This window comes from Candoia aspera, chromosome 2 (genome assembly GCF_035149785.1).
Source record: "Candoia aspera isolate rCanAsp1 chromosome 2, rCanAsp1.hap2, whole genome shotgun sequence".
NCBI lineage: Eukaryota > Metazoa > Chordata > Lepidosauria > Squamata > Boidae > Candoia > Candoia aspera.
In genome coordinates, this window is record NC_086154.1 from 200,496,109 (window position 1) to 200,517,154 (window position 21,046).

At 39.0% G+C, this 21,046-nt stretch overlaps 1 protein-coding gene across 4 annotated transcripts in view; it reads right to left on the minus strand.

The window, feature by feature from the left end:
• LOC134491423 (transducin-like enhancer protein 1) overlaps positions 1–12,237 on the minus strand; it is an 88,125-nt gene extending 75,888 nt beyond the window's left edge. For 3 of the 4 annotated variants that reach the window (XM_063295175.1, XM_063295176.1, XM_063295174.1), the window contains exons 1-4: positions 11,006–12,237; positions 10,168–10,268; positions 8,416–8,479; positions 7,997–8,041 (exon numbers count right to left, since the gene is read on the minus strand). In XM_063295175.1, the coding sequence (XP_063151245.1) occupies positions 7,997–8,041; positions 8,416–8,479; positions 10,168–10,268; positions 11,006–11,029 (234 nt within the window). In that variant the 5' untranslated portion in view covers positions 11,030–12,237. The remainder of the gene's footprint in view (positions 1–7,996; positions 8,042–8,415; positions 8,480–10,167; positions 10,269–11,005) is intronic. The other variant, XM_063295177.1, reaches the window with a different exon arrangement.
• Between the last annotated feature and the right edge of the window lie 8,809 nt (positions 12,238–21,046).

Consider the following 21,046-nt stretch of genomic DNA (forward strand, 5'->3'; position numbering starts at 1 on the left):
TCCTGAGTAATAGACTTAGAAAAGTAGCCACATTCATCTCCTATTTACAGCCATATTAACCATTACACAAAGAAGTCATGAAGGTGGCCTCCCAGTATATTTCAAGTTATCAGAGTTGTCACCATTAATATTGCAATCAACAGAAAGGGATGTGAAGCTGTAATCAAGTAGATTGAATTCAGATTGATAAAGAGGTGTGCATGTGTGTGTTTGTGTACACACACACACATACTAAACGAGCTTTGATCAGCGACTGTCTAAAAATATTAGCAAAACAGTGCATCACTTCAATTCTAGCAACATTATATATCTGATATAACTGTGTTTGCACTTCAAAAACAATTGCTACATTATAATTATATATCATGACCCCACATTAAAAAATCAAATATGCAGACATTACTGATCTTGATATGTCAAAAACAAAGCCTACATGTTTTGGGCAGCACTAATGGGTGCTAAATTCAAAAAGCCATAGCAAACATTTTTCTGCACCTGTCTTTCTGAGTAATTCATTCATATTTTTGATTCACAAGTAATTGACATGTAATTTTACTGAAGCAGATTTCATTCTCTTAACTGGTTAGTGGATAAGACTGTTAATTGATACCTTTTTATTTCATGTCATACTATGAGCTCTGCATATACTGCTCTTTGTCAGAGCAGCTTCACAGATTCAGTAAATTGTGGGTCAAGTCACATATAATACATGCCAAGGCCCTCCAAATCCCTAAGGTAAGAGGAACATGTGATTTTTGGTTTTGATCATATACATGTCTGCATTTATCATAAATAATTGCATATATGTTTGCCAGATACAGTGTCTTATCCAGACAAGCATAGGAAATAATGAAGAGAACATATCTGGGTTCTCTATTCTTTTATTTATTTATTTATTCTATTACCAAATGGCATCTTTCCTCACCTTTTACTAACTAAGCAAGTTGCTTTGTATTTTACCATGAGATATTGCTACTGCTGTTAAAAACAACTAAGCTGGGTCCCTAATATTGTCAATTTAGTTTTGGGTATTTGAATATCTGAATACTAATTTCCTTGTGCTGGTTAATGACTGCAATAAAGACTACTGTAAATTAACTAAACTGGGATTTCTACCCAAATCCCCTCTATACGTCCATCTATTTCAATGACTGTTATGCACCTAATTAAAAGTACTAAAAGATATCCTTCAGTTGAGCTCAGCTCCTGGTGACTACATGGGCAAATCCATGGAAATATATGGAAGTGGTTTGCCATTGCTGTCTTCTGGGGTATATATAAGAAGCTAGAAAAAAAAACCCTAAATTGCTGAAATATTTTGTTCCATTCATATCATTCTTGAAAGTAGGCTATTATATAAACTTTTGCATAAACAAATAAACACTATGGCTTCATGCATTATCTAAGTGGTGATATGTACATATGCAAATATACAATATTTTATCATCCATTTTTTTTACAGCAGAATGTATAAATTGCCCCCTTTGAAGGGTGCAGCACTTGAGACTAATAAAAGCAGCATGATGCTATCTCTTTGATTGTGTTGCACATCCACTTAAGTATGAAATGGTTAAATGGTAAACTCACTACCACAGAGTCCCACACGCAACTTCTGTCTCCTCCCATGAATAGCAAGAGCAGAGTAACTTGAAAGTTATCACTGTGGTTTGAAAACCAGTTAAGTGGGGAATCCAAATTTAGGATGACACTACATCAGGTATATTTCAGCTTAACCCTAAACTGATCTACCACAACCATGGGTACACACTGTGGTTTTCAATTAAGCCAATTGTAACATTAGTTACAGAGTTGGTTGGAGTATCAAATCAAATAAATCATCATCATCATCATCATCCTTTTGGACATCCATTTCCTACATGTGTAAACAAGTTTGAAAACCACAAAGGTGATTTGCAGGTCATGTTACTCTGGCTGCACAAAGATGGTAATAGTTGCATCTGCAGTTCTAATATAGCACATTATTGCCAAGTCATTTTATACACGAACCACATATTTTATGTTGTAAGATGTCAAATATTAAATATAGATCTGTGAACGTATCTTCAGAATGATTCATCAAGTGTAAAATAGTAAGCACTACTCAATTAAGGGGAACTTAATTTTGAGTGAATACATGTAGGACCAAGCTACATGTTATGGATGTATGGATGGATAGAGCAGCATCATGTGCAGCTTTTTTTTTTGTCAAAGTAAAAAAGAATTTGTCAGGGCAAACATAAATTGTTGATAGCGCTCATCACTGCACATTAACAAACCCAGTTTATTTAGGCTACCTCTATTTAATCTAAGCAGAATAAACCAAAGAAGCCCTTATAATAGATTGGGGAAGGCCGTTCCATATTTTTTAGGCTTAGCATCTTGACCAGACAGCAAACAAATCCTTCTTGCCCTGTTCTTCCACAAAATGCAAAGCTACCTTTTGTTTTCACTCACTAATCCACAGAAGCCTTTCACGTGGCTCAAAACAGAGGTTGCAGCAGTTTGTTCCCTAAATCAATTCTCCTCTTAACCATCCACTAGATGTCCCAGCACAGAGAAAGAACAGTCCTTCCCTTCTAATTCAAAAATCCATACTGCCATTGCCCTTGCAAACTGCTAAACAAGCAGTATTGGCAATTCACTTGTGTTCAGTAATATATTTACTGCAAATCCCAATGGCTTGCCTCTTAATGCAGTTTTCTATTGTGTCTGTTCTTGTCAATACCCTGACTGGTCACCTTATTCCATAAACTACTTTGACCAATTGTTTACACAAGATATCAAAAGGCTGAAAACAAGGGAGGGGACATTCCTTGATTTTCTATCCAATAATTTCTGTCACCAGTCCAAAAGGAGCATGATACACAACAGATCAGGCATATCCTTAACTGGAATCACTTCTGATCAGTTTAATTTTGGGGCTACTCTGATTAACCAAGGTAAGACTGAGATAACTATGCCACAAACATACCAAGCAGTATGTGATCACTATACTCCAACCTGTGATTTCAAGAAGCATATCCAACTACAACAATTTCCTCTTTTCTAACAAAGATATGGTTCATTTCATTTAGGAGTTTATATAAACTTTTTAAGGGGCACTGAGAGAATCCTCTCCTATGAATATAACACTTCAAAATGCCTATGATGGATTAATAGTGGGAAAGATTCACTTATGAGGTCCTCCTTGTGTACTAAAATTTTACAGAAAATTATCTAAAGAATTAAACATCTAAAAGACAGGAGTTTAACATCAAAATATGAAGAAAAATGAGAACTGAAGCGGTGGGATCATATCTATTGCAACCTTTTCTCTAACACAGGGCTTCTTAGATATGACCTTTAAGGTGTGGGACAAAGACAAAGTTCATTAGTACTCAAATGTTAAAAATATATTCATCTAATGTCTTGATGACAGAAAATCAAGATGCTGAGAAAGTCAGAAAGTCATGTCAATAAATAAAATGCAAGCAACCACGCAAAAGGAAATCTATAAAAAAAGCCAATATTTTGCTGAGGTGGTAATTCTGGGTTTGAGGGTATACTACATCACAATTCAGAAATATACTCTTGATTTATGCTACTCCACAGAAATGGAGTATTAAAAAGTATTTCTCTGCATTAAAAAAAATGTATTTAAAATTCTATGTGCCTGACATTAACTTGCTATGAAGAAGTTACTAGTTTCTCAAACTCATTTGCGTTCCCACTTGCAATTTAAATTAATGAAGCCAGATTCAAAGGTATGTTGATAAAAACTAGACCAATATCATGACCATTCCATTTCAAAGAACTGTGAGAAATCAAGAAAATCTCTGAATTGTCTGCAGCCGTCCACTACTGATGATGTCATGAGCAACCATCAGGAGATACGGCTATTGAACACAGACAGCTTTGTGAGTGACTCCTTAAAAGAAAAGATTAACACTGTTAGCACCATGCTCCATTTTTGAAGTTGTAATTATTTGGAAGCAAGAAGGCAGCAAGCCAAACAGAAAAACACAGCAGGGCAGAGTGACAAGCTTGCCTGAAGGCAGGTCAGAAAGATCATAGCCGTCCCCTCGGAGAAGACAAAGGCCCACCTGTCAGTTTTAGAATGGCAGGAACTCAAACACTGTAGTAGTTTATATAGTCTGTATGGCGGTTCAGCAGTGATCAATCTTTCTTTGGCTGACTGCCATCAAACTAAGGCTAATCTTACCCCTAAACAATTTGGGTTTTAACACACAAGAAGGTTTACCTTCTGGTTTACTCTAAAGGCCATCAGACAGGAATGGTGAGAATGACACACAGAAAACATTTCCCATGCAGCTACTAATAACCAAGAAACCCTGTATCTTGGCAGCAAATTTACCACAGTAACCATTGCTAACCCTGATTGCCATAATGAGTAAGTATTTTTAAAAATGAAACTCATAACCTTTACAGCAATTCCCTAGAAATATCTATATCAGCCCTAGATTTGAGTACTGTACCAGCATAGTTTTTGAAATGCTAATAGAGAAGAGAAAGATCATAAACTGGCAAATGGCTTAATCTAAAAGCAAGTATACATAGGCAAAATATGCAATCTAAAGGGGAAAAAACACTATTGCTACAACTGTGTGTCAGATCAAGGACTAAGTTTACTGCTGGTTAAATTAAAGCAAGACTTTCTTTCCTGCACTTTCCCTGTTTTCTCTACTTTTGTCCTGGAAAAAAAAAAAAGATTGGGTCCAGAGAATCCACAAGTAGTGAAGCATTCCCAGGACAAACCCACTGATGCAAAGGATAGAGGCAATTTTTGCCCACTCCCATACTCTTACCAAAGCAAAGATACCCTTGGGTGGCACTCAACTCATGATGGCTATATTCACACAGTACTCTTGGAAACATAACAGAAGGGGTTTGCCAGTGGGATGCTTTTTTAACTTCCCAATCTATCCAACAGATCTGGAATTACAGCACCCTCCCATCCAAGTACTAACCAGGGCTGACTCTGTTTAACTTCAGATCAGATCAGGTTAGTTACATGTTGCCACCTGTTCAGGCACATTTATCTCATATCCTAATAATCCATTCCAAAAGACTGGGGAGGAACTTTTCCACACATAACAGAGTAACTACAAGGGAAGATCAGTGTATCAATGTAACTTCTCCCTGATGGATTCTCCAAGCAGAATTTCTACTATATCAAAGGCCAAAGAAAACTGTACATTAGCCAACCCAATAAATAACTCTGATTATATGTAGAAACCCATTTACAAGTAGTGGCTTTTTGTCAGAGATGTCATGTTTGCCCTTAGCTATGTAAATCATCCTTCTCATATTATCACAGTTCTAAATACAAAAATTCACAATGTCTCTGGAAATTAAAGGCTGCTAACATGGGGATCTCACCTCATTTTATTTCTACAACAATCCTTTGAGGGAGGTGGTATGAGAAACAATGATTGATTCAAAGTCATCCAGTAACTATGGTTGAGTGGGGTCTTCCCAGTCCATTATACTATATAAATGCAAATAACTAATGGCATATTAAATGAAGAAGTAATATGAGTAGAGAATCAACTTAATTTTACAAAAGATGGCCAGAACCTGAAACAGAATTTCCTGGACGCCATCCGCTTTGCTTAAAGGCAAAAGACATGCAAAGTGGGAATAGAAAGAGCTTGCCTGCATTAAATTGAGTTCGTACCATGCAAGTAGAAGCCTGTTCAAGCAATGTTGATTTTCACCTTAGGAAAATACTGCCAACATGAAATAACAGCTATGGAAACAAGTACTAAATAATCTCCCAGATTAACATGATTTTTTTTTTTTGGCCATGCTATTGCAGTTTCCTTTGTTAAAGTTTGGACAGTTAAAGGGACATAGGTCTCTGAAGACATTTATACACATATGTAATATTAGATGCAGGCATCAGCAACATTACCACTGATGAAAAAAAAAATCCCCATCACTACTTTTTGTGTAAAAAAAAAAGTCAGTTATGACAACTTTTATGTCTCCTGATGGTGCCTTGCTAAGCATTTGGTTATAAGCCATAAAACAGGAATAATTTCAGCCTGTCAGGAGTCTAGCTAATGCCCAGTTTCCCCCTAGAGAGAATTCCTGTCAAATGTAATGAGAGCTCTGAAGACCCTCTCTACAACATAATGAGCACTTAGGCCAGGCTGGTGATCAGCCAGCAAAAAGCATCAATTGGAGCCTAGCTACTCCCTAAGGGATACACATCAACAGTTTTAATAAGAATTATGATTACTCTCTACCAAATGCCTAAGAACATACTGTTCATGTTTAAATCATGAAATTCTCACATGCACACACACTTCTTTTCAAGATGGCTTCATTTTATTTTTGAAACAACATTGTTAAGGTAGAGAGAGAGTTAATTCTGTGTTGTACAAATGAAAATTATATGGTAAAATCTATGCTATCCTCTGTTGTATACTATATAAAGAAATGGCAAGCTCCTACCAAGTATAAATATTATGTTGACAATTTCCTTTTACAGAAATATAGACAATGCATATTGTATCTTAAAATATGTTATTTATAAGTTTCACAGACTAAATAAAAATTGGTACAGCAATGCACAGGCTAAAATAACACTCTCAGTTCCAAAGCTCTTTCAGTTTTGTTTGTTCAATCTTTATAAATAAATCCAGTTCTCAATTCATGTTTCCAATTTACACATTTAGTTTAGCTGTACAAGAAGAAATTTTAAAGCCAGTCACAACGTTAGACAAAAGTACAACCAATTAAGCGCATAAAACCTGTGATCTGTAACAAGCTGTTGCATTTAGATCTCAGTTTAATAAGGTGTGAGCAAATAGCAGTCTAGACATTTTTGTTTTTCTTGAGAGAAACATTAGTATTTGTTTCAATGTAATAGTAATATTTTCAAAGCAAATAGAGAAAATTATGAAAGGAAAAAAGGAGAATTGTTAATATCTAAATTTCAACAATTCAGTTAAGGACTGAAAGCTGCCGTTACTTCTGTGACCAACTGTTTAATATGTAAACACAAATTCACTACCTATAGCTTGAAAAGCATCTACTTTTGACAGAATCATTATTCTGAATTGCCAAATGTTCTTGAATCTGATGGATTTTACACATACTCCCCCAAAATCAAAGAGCTCAGAATTACAAAAGCAGAATTCAGCATTCAAACACACTTGCTTAATGGGAGCCTTTGAATACACTGAAGATGTGAAACCTGAACTAATCAATTTCTTCGCTTTGCCTTAGCTGGTCAGCCATGCTCTTTAATTTAATGAAACAAGAGTTTCAGATGAAATAGCACGTATACATCAAGAAAGAATTGTATTGTTGCACTTTGAAATGTATCCAACTGTGCAACTTCATCTAATGATAATTTTTTTAAGAGGCCATCGATTTCTGAAAGACTTATTGTACCAGCATCTTGATGAAAAAGTGGATGTCAGCATATCTACAGAATATTTACACCCTGCCATTAATGCTTTCTTTGGCAGACAATAACTACTCAATTGAAGGTCCTTTGGGCTGAGCAATCATTTAGCTTTCTTTCTCTTATGAGGTCCTTAGTGCCTTGTTCCAGTTCAATACTCTTTTTATTCACCATTATAGTAGCCATAAGTGTGAATTTTATGGGAACTTGCAAACTCAGTCATAAGGAATGCTTTCCAAGTCACTAATCTTTTCATGCTTTTAAATTGCTTGGATTTGAGCAACCATCAACATATGCTGCCTGGACATAAAATATTGGTTAGGCAGATTCAAGGTTGTGCCAACCCAAAATTTCCTTCTATAAATCTATTTCCTTGAAAGCATTTAATTTTAAGCATCTCTGATATATAATGGTGAAGACCAGGGTAGTATTCATAAAACTAAATGGAGATTTATAGGAAAATTGTATTTACATACATTTCTCCAACCTTTGTTTTGATGTTCATCTATTGTAAAACAAAGTTTCTTGCATTATGTTCTATTCTGTATAACACAGAATTCAAAAATAAAAATGTATTACCTGTTTGTGCATTTCAATATTTAATCCATATGACATTTCATAGTACTGTGAACAAAGCAGAGAAAGGTCTTTTTAAAACACAGATACAAATCCACAAATAGCAGTTCTATCATGCCCAGAACTGCATTTTCTGTTGTTCCAAACGAACAGAAGTAAACCAATATATTAAAACTGTGGCGAAGCAGATTTTAATGACCAGGAAATGTCCTAAAATGTATTCAATGGAGCAAGCTGCTAAGGGAGATGCTGAGTTTTCTTCTACTGGAAGTAGTTAAGCAGAAGCTGGACCACCATCTGTCAGGGATACTACAGGTATATCCTTCACTGAGCAGAGAGCTAGATCTGACTATCTCCCTGGTTTCTTCTAATTCTGATTGTACATTTTAACAAAGAAAATAGATAAACAAGAGTGTACTTACCATAACATAGTGCCTTTGCATTTCTGTCTTTTCACTTGCGAGCTTCTCACATTCCAATTTAAGGCTACAAAGATAAAAGTGTGTATTTTTTTAAAATATATGAATTTAAGATATGTTTCTAATTACATTCTGAAAAGTACAAAACTGTACTAGTTTTGGAAACTGTCCTGGGATATCAGAGTAGAAATACAGAGATGCTTGAGCAACCTACTTTAATATAGATGACAACATTTGAATATGCAGGGGAGATAAGATCAAAACAGACAAAAGCATTCCTTTGAAATATAGAAATAATTTAATATAGTGGGAAAGTATGTTGTTAAAGAGGCACTACCATACAATTCCAGCATTCCAATGCAAGATTCAGAAAGCACATTTCCATACAAATCCATGTGAATTATTAGCAGACAATAATATTTCAGTTCATTTGTCTTTCCCCAAAATCAATTTCAGATATAACCAAACTAAACAGTTTTTGCCCATTATGTGGACTACTCAGTGCTAATGCAACACTATTACATGTACATATACTTTGAATTAGACTCAAACACAAATAGTTTATGCCTTTCAGTTGAAGTAAAAAAATAACTTAAATCAGGCTGCCAAGCTTCAAACTCATTTACAAATTACATCCACTGGAAATTTACTTCTAGGATTGGAGTTATAAGTGTATTAATTCAAAATAAAAGCCTGAAGGTCATCAAGCCAAATCCTTTAGATAATTAAAGCCTTTCAGTTTTGCTGCTATGATTAAAGAGTATTTGTAGGTGTGTACTATAATGCCTGAGACTCTCATACGATTGTAAAAGCTTTGCTGTTTGAATACTACTTATCTGAACAGGCTTGCTCTTTGCAGTTAAGACTGTGTACACAGTGTGCTTGAGCTATATAACACTTGAGCTCCATTTTATATATGTATGTTTGTTTCTACAAACCAAATCAAGATAATATACTAACCATTTGGCCCTGGAACATGTTTACTTTAAAGATGTGTTCCTCAGATTTTTATTAGACAGGCATTTTACTTACATGTAAATACAGGTTAGCATTTCAGTAAATAACTGTAACCCCATTTTTTATGTTTGCAAATTATGCATTTGACAACTTAGCTAAACTTTTATGCACACTGTCTTGGGAATATCTTTCACTGACATACTGAAACATTAATTCTAACTAGACACACACAGGATCAAACAATGGCCAAAATAAGTATGCAAACACTTTTTTTTTTTTGTAAAAATGTAAAAAAAAATCCTTTTACTTAGCATGCAAGTAATTTCTACTCTCTCAGGAACTCTGGTGTCAGATCACAGTTACGAAAGGTTTTTTTTTTTTTTCCATTTAACGATGGAATGCTGGAATATGAGGACAGGAACCCTGGTTGGCCAAATGTCAATTCAGACTCTTAAAAATTTCCAGAACAAATATTGACAGTTCCTGTAAAGTTCTGAAAGCACATAGGGAGATGGAGGGAGAAGAAGTGACTATCACCTAAACTGTATTAACTTAACACACATAAAAACAATAGCCTGATCCACCAGCCTGCTGCACACTCACCTTCAGTGAGTGACAGGCCTTTAACTGACTCCTCACGCCACCACCTGGGCATAAATACTAAGTACATTTGAAAGAAGCAAAACACACCCTACTGAACAAGCACATTATGGAGTGCCTTCAAAATCTCAGCACAGAAGAGATATTGCCAAGCACAGGAAAGGGAATGTATTAGAAGCTGACCTGAGCCGCTCTCACCTGTGATACTGAGCTTGGAGAAACTGGAACTCCTCTTTGATTCTGTCTAGAGACTCTGGGATTGTGAACTTAAAGGGCTGTCCTGCAGCTTGGTGTGGCGTCTGAAGGGAAGGAAGGAAGGAGAGGGGGTGCAGTAAGAAAAGGGGGAGGGGGGAGTTGTAAGGAAACTGTTGAGACAAGAGGCAAAGTTGTATCTACACCTACCGAGGGAACAACGCGACCTGACCAAGAGCACGCGGCATGGAAAAGGCAGAATCCACAAATAGCCTTTGCAGTTATGCCCCATCCACGACTTGATGCTGTTATTATTATTACTTAAAAACAATAACGCCACTCTCCAGGAACGGTCAGGAGATCGCTCTTTCAAACGTTCTTGTCCTTCCAGGAAATGGCAGCGGTATCTTACTTTCAGCTAGGAGACGTCTGAGGGGGAAGCACCCTCCGCTCTTCTAGCCGCAGGCCGGCCCCTGAACCGGGAAAGGGAACCGAAGCGGCCCACCCCGCCCCGCCAGGGCTAGCGACAGGCAAACAGGTCCGCGGGTAAACAAAAGGGGAAGACGCAAGCGTGCCCCCCTCCCCCAGGCAACCGAGGCTTTTCAAACAGCCTCAGCCACGCCAGCTGACGAACAAGAAGTTTCCCAGGCCTTTCTTCGACCGCCCACACCCCGGTTCCAAACGCTGTTTTCGGCCGCAAAAGAGTTTGCACAGGCCACACAGAAGCAGCCCGGTTCCACTTCCCGGTGCCTGTATTGGCCAAGGGACCGCGCATACTTTTTGTTCATGCTGGGGGAGGGAGCGGGGGGGGGGTGGAGAGAGAAGGCAGGAAAGGGTCACTTACGGGATGCCGGCTCTGAGGAAACATGGCTCTGGCCGCTGCTTTACTCCTTCGCAGCTCTATCCTCGCCTCGACCCCTGAACTTTAGATTCCGAGAAAGCCGAAGACCGAACGCCAGGTGGGAGAAAAGTGGGGAGGGCGCTACTCCGCTTCTTGGCTCAGCTGCAGGCTCATCCTCCCCCCGCACAGCTTCCCTCCAGCCCGAGCCCAGCCGCTTCCTTTGTTGTTAGCTTGAGAGAGGGAGGAAAGAAAAGTCACCGGGGATCTGCCCGAGCAAGCGCAAGAGATGTCCAGTCCGGGATGGGTCCTTCCTTGCCGCCGTTGTTGTTGCCGCCGGTGCCTCTCGTTTGGCTTCCTAATGTTTTCCTTCTTTTTTTTTCCTTTTTCGCAGTAAATGACCTTCTCTTCCTCGGCCGCCTTCGAACGAAAAATGCACTTATAAAAGACCAAACCGCCCCCCACCCCCAAAAAAACCACCCTAGAAAAATCTGTGGCTTTAAACTCGATCGGAGGAGAAAATCCAAACAAGTCAAGTGCCCTTTCGGGTTCGGTGCTAGAGCCGAGGAGTCCCAGTGCGAAAGGCCGCGCTGCTCCCCACGTCGGGAGAAAGATTCAAGGCCAGGTCAGGCACGGGACGCGAGGAAGGAAACAGAGGGGGAAGAGGGAGGGTTGCCTCGGCGAGCAAGGCAGCAGCCAGACTTCAGAAACAGAGTCCGGAGTTACACGGGAAAACCTCCCCACCCCCCTTCAGCCTCTCTCTCCCGCCTGGTACCCACCCCTCCCCGCTGCAGTCGGTACCCAAATCAAGAGACGGTTCCCCCTCGGAGTGGTGCCGGGGCTGTCTTCCTGGGCCTGCAGCGCATCGACCAGCACCCCACGTTAGAAACCCGAAACGAAAACACCCATTTGGAGCAGAAGCATCCCGGGCAATCTTCTCGCGGCCTCTGGTCTCCTTTCCGCTGCCTTTCTTTCTCTCTTGCTCAATCCCGGGCCAAAGTTCTTTGCAGGATCCCTCGAGGAAACATCCAGGCAGGGGTGGGGAGAAGGCGATACCTTCTCCTCCCCCTCCCCAAAATTATCACAAGGATTTTTCTTCCATGGAGACAAAACCAGCACGTAATAAGAAAACTCCGCAGGACACACAACCCAGCTCGGCGGCGGCAGGATCTCAATAAACGGGACACAATGTATCCGCCCGCGCTGGTTACATTAACACGCGGTTTCACACTCCTCGAGCTAACCAGCCTCTTAGCTCCGCCCCGAGAGATAGGGAGGAGGGCATGTGGCCAATCGTCTGCTTAGGAACCAACGTGGGGCAGTGACATCGAGCCAATGGGAGCTGAGTTTGGTAAGCGTCACCTCCCTTTCTCCCTCCCTCCCTCTTTGCTAGGAAGCCTTTCTAACTGAGCTGCAGGACCCCTCTGAGCGAGCCAATGGGAGGCAGTGGAACGTTCAGGCAGGCAGGGAGAATAGGAAGGTCGGGGAGAAGGAGAGTGGAGAGGCTGGGCTGTCAATCAAAGTAACGTGGGGTAGAATTTGCGAGAGAGAGAGAGAGAGAGATGACTGCTAGGCGCTCGCTAGGCGCTCGCTTTTTCTCTCTCTCTCTCTCTCTCTCTCTCTCTTCCCCTTTATTATTCTTTCTCTACCTTGCCCCACTCTCTTCAGAAATCTGTGAAAACAACGAAGAGAGATAAATAATGCATCCTTCGTTCAGGACAAGCAGTACCTACAGTCAGATGGATGCTTCCCTGTTTAAGCTAATGGAAGGACGAGGGGCATGGTGTCGCCTTGGAGAATGGAGCGTTCATAGCGATCTGTATCAAAGTTTCCTCGGAACAAGTCTTCTCTAGGGCTTCCGGAAATGTAGCCTCTTCTCACAACAGTTTTCTCTTTAATTTGTCAGATCGGGGAGAATGTTGTCTGAAGTGCCCAAGGTAGCCATAAAGACTGAGAGGCACCGTTGGTATCCATAGATTTAAATATATTCAGCGAATATCACAGATGTGAAGTGGTCGGTTTGTTTCTGGTCAAGGGGCCTGTGGGAGGTCTGATTATCAGGTGATTTTAAACTATTATTTCAGTTCAGGCTGATGCTCAGTTCTTTGAAAATTTCCAAGTGACAGCTATGGTGAAAACTCCTCTTAGGAAGCTCCAATGTATTTTGTTAAAGATAGCCTCTAACAAGAGGCTGAGGCTCCATTCCACTTTGGCAAAGAAGAAGTCCCTCCATTATTGAAGAAGCGCCTCCGGGAAAGTACTTGAGCTTTTGCAAACATCTTTGGTGGGTTCTCTTGTCTTCTTTTAATGCTTCACCCCATGATTATTATGCTAAAGAATGTCCTTATTCATTCCTCTCCCCTCATTTGAGGAAGAAGCAGAATGTTTTCTTTCTGATACCTTACTGATGATTCCTCAAGTCCAGATGGGACATCCTGAAGTGAGAATTTGTTTTTGTTTTCTTTTAATTTGCTAAATTCCCTGATGAAGGGTAAAAAAGGCCCTCACTGGTTCCAGATTAGAAGTGGAACAAGGATTCCTACCATCCAGGAGTATCAGACTTACTGAACAACTCCCTCCCTTTTCTCTTAATCACCTCCTTTCTTCAGGAGAAGCTCAGCCACGCCATTGCACCCAAACCAGCAGACATGAACAAGTTGCTCCATGAACCAATTAACTTCTAATCACTTTAACTTTTTCTTAAATCTTCACCATGAACCCTAACCTCTGCAAACTCGTTTTAAGTTTGCAACTGACATGTCTTAACTCCTTCCTGTATGTTTCCATTTCTGGGTTTAGATGAGTGCTAGGCTTCCTTTTTCCCATATTTCCCAATCAGACTTACAAATCTTGCTCTTTATATGCTTACTGTATGACTCTAAATCCCCTGATTTAGTAACATTCTCAGTTTATGTTCAGTTCTAATCCCCTTGAATTTATTTTATTTTTTCTGAACTTTGTGGCGTGGTTTTTTTTTCAGGCATTAAGTTTTTACCAAGGTTCAACAAGTCACAAGATCCTGTATATGTGGGTTCAATTTACATATATGTAGTGAGCATCCATGCATGTAAATGAAAGTGCTTACAGACTAATGGAGAATGCCAGGCAGACGTGACTCAAAAATTAAGGTAAACCTGAGTCATTAAACCTGAGTAGCTCTAGAAAATCAATATCTTACATTTTCTTTTGTTCTTTGCATGTTTGCTTTGTATGTTTTGTGGTGTTCTTGTCTCATTGTTTGTGCTCTATGTTGGGAGAGGTTGAAATGTTGATTATTGAAATATTACTGAATGTGATTTTGTATTTGAGGCTGACAGGGCATTTGGGGAATTGTTTATTTTGTTTGACAGAGAATGCTCGGTGGCTTGCTACTCGCTTGATGGAAAATAGTGTCAGTGTTCCCTGAACATGATGCCCTGCTTTTACCTCACCACTGACTTTCCTGAGGTTATTTAAACTGTACTACATACATTTAGCATAGTTGTGATGGATTAACAATTGGACAAAGTACCCTTTGGTTTCCCAATGGTTAGACAGGGAGAGGGAGAAGGTCTTTATCTGAGTCCTTTGTGAATTTTGAAATCTGAGCTTAAGTGCTCCTATATTGCCAGAAGCTCCAAAAGTGGGTTAATAAAAGTGGGTTAATTATGTGTGGGATAGAGATTGAAGAGCCACAAAAGAGTTTGGGACTCTTTATCTGGAAACACGGCAGGCTGCCTTGAGCAACATACCTTCCCCTTCCTCATTGTTTTGGACTTTGGGAAATTTTGTAAGCTATTCCCTTCTGAGAGTATTGCTCACTTCCTCCCTTTCTGTTATTCTGAAATCTAATTTAAAGGCACTGGGTAGCATTAAAAGGTTATTCCAGGACAGGAATCTGGATCTACAGTTGGTTTAGTAGCCCTGGATTTTAGTTGGAAAGAGCTGGTGTGAAATCTCCTCTTTGTCCCCCACAGATGGCTTCCAAAGTTCTGGCTTTAATGTTAAATCAGTGTTTCTCAACCTTGGTAACTTGAAGACATGTGGACTTCAACTCCCAGAATTCCCCAGCCAGCAAGGGTTGGAGCTGAAGTCCAGACATCTTCAAGCTGCCAAGGTTGAGAAACACTGTGCTAAGCCATGCTGGGCACCTCTGAGAGTAAAGATTCTGGAACACTGTGGCTGCATATAGGCTTTGGTGCCCTCAGATTGGCAGGACTCTTCCTTGTTCAGAGAGGAATTCCTCAGAGAGGAATTTATGCTTAGTTTGTTTTTGAAGGAGGCAAACTGAGAGAGCATCTCTAGGATTTTCCTGCTTTGCTAGTCAGTTTTGGTTGCTTTAAAGCAGACCAGCAAGGCATCTTTTGGATTAAGAGGTATTTGGGTGTTACGTAGGAAAACCAATACTAATATACTAAATTAATCTCATACTTCACAGTGTATTTTCAGTTGTTCATACTGCTCATTTCTTGGTGTTATTTCAGGGATCCAACATTTGTTTGGTTTCTGCATGTGAGTTTCATGTGAATTTATACTTAATTTAATTGAAGATACAACTTTTGTTATTGTTTTCACTGTCTATCTCACCCCCTCCCCAAATAAATCTGGCAAGAGGCAAAAGATTTCTCTTAAAAGATGTTCTGCACCATCCCTCATATTTGTTTGAAGTAAATCTAGCACTTCTACTCTACTGGTGGTAAGATAGTAATGCTAAGCACAGTGAAACCAAATTTTGACAGGCTAATTGGGGGTGGGGGTCTCCATTATTGACAAAGGTCCACTGAATCAGAGAATAGGCCATTGGGGAGAAGATTTACATTATGTGCATAATATCACTACAAATGGCATAAATTGAAATAAATTACATTTTTGCATGATAATATTTTTTAAATGATGCAAATTGCAATGGAAATTAGGTCTACTGTAGACAAAGTCTATTTCAAGGTCCACTAAAACAAGTTTTCACTTTAAGTTGATTGATTTAACTTCCTTATTTCAAAAGAATACAAACATTCTCTGAAATAGTTTGAACTGAATCTGCTTCAAAACCAAAGAATAAACTTCCCAAACTTGAGAAATTTGTAAGAAAACAAGAGACTGTCCCTGGCTGGCTGGATTACTCTGATGCTATAACCACTGCAAAGGGACACTGTGTCCAAACTCTAAAAAGTTTAAGCTTGGTAAGACAAAAATAAATAAATTGTGCCTCATAGATACCTCGGTGTGCTTCAGTAGACTCTAGAGATTTATTACATGTCAGGGGAAAAGTTGGAAGGGAAGAGTATATGCAGAAACTTAAAGGCAATGAGAAAAATATAAGAATGAATTGCAGGAATAAGAAAAAGTATATTTGTGTATGATAGAAGTAGAGGCATGGAAGAAGCAAAAAATTGATGATCTTATTTCAGAAAAGCACAGGTAGGCAGCTTTGTTAGAAGAAAGCTAAATAGCCAAAGATCAAACTAGGCAAACTGCTGAATCTGCAAACAATGAGCTGGCTACTCTGAGGGTGTGTTTAGAGGACTCAAATGGCAGTTAGATTTTGGCAGGTCAGCACAAATCTGTCAAGTTATCAGGAAGCCACATGCATTCAGGAGTTAAAGAAACAAGTTGGCATCCAGGGAAAAATACTAGCAGCAATAGGGATAGAAAATATAATTGAACCTCCAGCCAACCCTCATCCACATAGAGATATGCCTACAGATGCCTTTCCATTGACTCCTTTTAACCAGAATGGCAGGAACCCCCAGTCTCAGAAGCTCAACCGCATACTCAATAAAATCGCACCCCTAATAGGACAGCTAAGTAAGGCCAGAGTCTAGCAGGTTCACCCTTCAGCTGATAGTGCTGATTTATCCCACTTAGCCTCTTCTGACTCTGCACACTTAGAGTCAGGAATTAGCATAACGAACTTATAGATTCTTCCTGGAAAAGATGAGTGAAAACTGCAGTGAAATATTATGTTTGCAAAGATGGTTCTTTTTAGGAATGCAAAATATGCTGGACTCAAGTCCTGAACCTTATTTAATATGGAAACAAACATTTAGGGATAGTGTTTGGCAATGGAATTTTAGCAGTCCTTAACTCTTTTTCAGGCATTTTGGACAATATATTTTTGGAACCCGAGGCTTCATTGCTTTGACATACAACTACTATTTACTTTGAATGGGCTGTGTTCTGAAGACTAGAGACTCTGAATAGTGTAGACAAGAATCTTTCTTGATGTTAAATCTTTTTATACATTTTTTGCTTAGATGTTGACTCCCAGTTGCAATGTGGGAGGAGCAGGTATGGGAATAGCAACCTCTTTCTGTACATTTTTCACGTACTGTAGGTATCCATTTCCCTTTCAAAAAGTTGTTGCTAAACATCTTGTCAGTGCTGGAGAGAGAGTTAACATTAACTCTGTGAGTTAATGTTAGCTGTAAAAAACAACAACAACAGCCCAATTCTACCAGCCAGGTGAATTTAGAACTTGCTTTCTCCAGATTGGCCATAAGGATCCAATGGTTGCGCTGTACACAAGAAGCTCAGTGTTGATATCGGTTCAATAAAATCTCAACAGGCAATTGTCCTTTGGAACATTGGCCAAATTAAACTATTTTGTTAGAATTTTGTTTCAGCTATTCCAACCTGTTCTAATTGTTATAAGAATTCCAAATATCCAGAGCCAAGCTAATGAACCATACTAAGTATGTATGTATATATGTCAGAACACATTACAATTTTGTAATCTTCAGTGATGCTTTTCTTCATTAATTTTTTTATAATAATAGTTTGTGGTAAGATGCAATTTCATTTTATAAATGCCGGTTTGGACAACTCAACACATGAAAGCCTTTCCTTTTCTTTTAAATATCCTTTACCCAGTGTCACTTGCAGGGCCGCAACTAGGGTCTGTGTCACCCAGGGCAAACATGGATTCCGCGCCCATTTTGGTGCCCCCCCAGTGCTCATTTTGGCGCCCCACCAGCGCGGCACCCGGGGCATGTGCCCCGCTTGCCCCCCCCCCAGTTGCAGCCCTGGTCTCTTGGATTTGATCTCTTTCCCCTTAAAAAAATCATTCTCGTCCTTTCTTATAGCAAAAACTATGAAGAATAAGAGAATTAGAAACTGGTGCAGTATCAGAAGATGATCATGCTAATTAACTTATCAATCATATTCTAGCAGTTGGTAGAAGCAGCTGGTTATCTACCATTTTTGGTGGGAGATACATCTTGGCTGGAGCTCCACAACCTGTAGAATTTTTCTCTATTGCACTTCATCCCACAGCTCTGAGTAGCAGTATCATTTTCATTCTGCCTGAGGATTGTAAGAGCTGCAGTCCAAATATATCAGCATGGCATTAGGTTAGGGAAGGTTTCTCTATAGTTACCTGAGATCACAGAAGTCAATGGGGCTTACTTCTAAGAGGACATGTATAAGTATATATACATGATAGTAGAACACTAGAGTTTTGAAACCCCAGATCAGAGTTTATAATTAACACACTGATACAAGTTGGTAATATAGCTCAACCTAACTGAAACAATATATTTTGTAAAATGAGCAACAGCCTTGTTGCTTTCCTGCTATAGACACTTACCCATGCTCAGAACATTGATCAAACTTAATTTTTGGAAGGCATATTTTGACATATGCTAAGGTACATTCTGTTATTTATATTGTGCTGAAGAAGTAATTATCTCTAAACCACCTGAGTTTTTGCTTTTGATATCAGGGAACATTTTCCCCCTAATCTCTGCTGTTGAAATGATGCTGGTAAATGCTATTTAAGGCAATAAATGCTGGCTTGTTTACATATTTAACAATTATTTTTGTTCATTTGATGGTTGGTTGATAAAAATCTGTTATTTGGTGTGCAGATTTACAAATTAAATTGAAGACAGTGTCACTGTAGCCTATGCAATTGCTTAGGTACATATATTGGAGACCTTTTAAAAATATTCCTTATGAGAGGATTTAAATAATTTTCTATGCAGCATGCAATTTTCCTATGCACAAATGTGGAACAACTTGTGGAATTACACTGTTCATATTATTCAACATACATCTGGCCATGGGGTCTATTCATACTAAGTCCATTCACATCCCACTTCTAGAAGAATTCTATTGCTTTCTAAGTTGGGTGGGGTGGGGATAGGAGAACAACTGAAATATGTTCAACAGTATAGGAGTTACATATAAATTATTTTTTGTGGGTTCTAGGATGTCTAAAAGGTGTATATGTATGTACAGTATTTTCAAGTTGGGTGAACGGTGTTGTGATCAAACCCCACATCTTTTTGTGAACATACAAAAGGAGTGAGGCTTTCATGATGATGCTATGCCTGCCACCTTGCCAATTTGTATTCCCATCCCCCCCACAAATACTGCTGTGTAGGTTGAACAATTATGATACCAACTAATATTAAAGCTTAAATTAATATTGTCCTTAATATTATGGAAACAAGGCTATGCCACTGAAGATGAGTTGTTCTTTAGCAAATAAATAATTAGCATCAAATGGTGGCATTAAGTTCTCAAAGTATGTATGACCAGAAACTGCCATTCGACTATAACATAATTCATTAAATCACCTATTTATATTACAATATTATTAATCCAAAGTGAGTCTAGTGAGAAGTAGGCTCCATTAAGTTAAATAAAAGTTATTCATAGGTACATCTTCAAAGGACAGCAATATATGTTAACCATATTATAACACTATATGAGGTTTATATCTGTTTCCCATATGCTTTAATTCATAGCTACATTTCTATAGACAGTAGCGTATTTAGTCTATAATTTAATGTAAATAACATATTTTTATCACTCTTTTCCGCTTAAAATGAACTTTGTGCTTAATTGTTACTAAGCTTTCTCATTAATTAAAAGGACCATGAAAAGTTCATATCCAAATATTGTAATGAAGACTTTAAAATATATACTGTTTGACCAACAGCAAAACATGTTGCATTGGAATATGGACAACAGAGTTATGCAGTCTTTGGAAATACAGTATTTCAGAAAAAGTTTAAGAATCTGACACTTCTAATCCCAATAATGGTCCATTTCATGCACAGATGAATTATGCAGATTTCAGATTTATTGAGAATGTGTACAGATCAAGAGAAAAAGCTGCGATTGAGGATTCCTGCCTAAGCTACCTAATTAAAAGCAAGTAGTCACCCCACTCCCCCCTTCTGTCCATTCTTCCCACCAATTTTAACAGCCATGCATGCCAAGTCCAGATGCCTTCAGTTGGTACGATCTTGACTTTGTCCAATTAGTCCAAAGGGCGTACTTTCACACTCTTTGATGCTTCCCCTCCCTACTGGCTTTTTGATGCTTCCCCTCCCTACTCCCTACGATTCATCAATCCTTTGATCATGGATTCTGACATACTGCCTCTCCTGAAAGAAAAAAATGTTCTAACAAGGTTAATAATGCATTAATTAACAAGGTTGGGATTAGGCAAATAGAACTAATAAGAAGTTAGCTTTTAGGTTTGTCAGGATATTTAGCATAAAATTTTCTTAAAAGCTCTGGAGCACAAATGTGTTTGCTGTCTACCCATTCGTACTCAGGAAAATACTTCCAGTTGATTAAGTATTGCAGTTTGCCTCTAACTTTTCAAGCGTCCAGAATTTCTTTTACTTCAAAATGTTGTTCTCCTTCAATCATAGTGGGCACGGGGGGAGGCTGTTCGGGGTGCCAGTGAGACGCCTCTCACACTCATTTCAAAAGGCTGCAATGGAAAACAGGATGCATTTGTTTCAAGTTTTGGGGAAGTTTCAGTTGCACAGTAACAGGATTAGGATTTTTTCAATTTCAAATGGTCCCACAAAGTTTGGACCCAATTTCTTGGATGGTTGGAGTGACCTTAGGAATTTTGTTGACAAATATACCTTCTCTCCCACCTTGAATTCCCATTCTAGGGATCTTTTTTGGTCAGCATGTTTTTTTGTAACTTTGCTGAGCCTCTGCCAGGGCATTTTGAATTATTGGCCAGTTCACCCTCAACTACTCCATCCATTCACTGGCCAAACAGGACTCTGATGGCCCTGCTGGCAATTCTGGGATCGG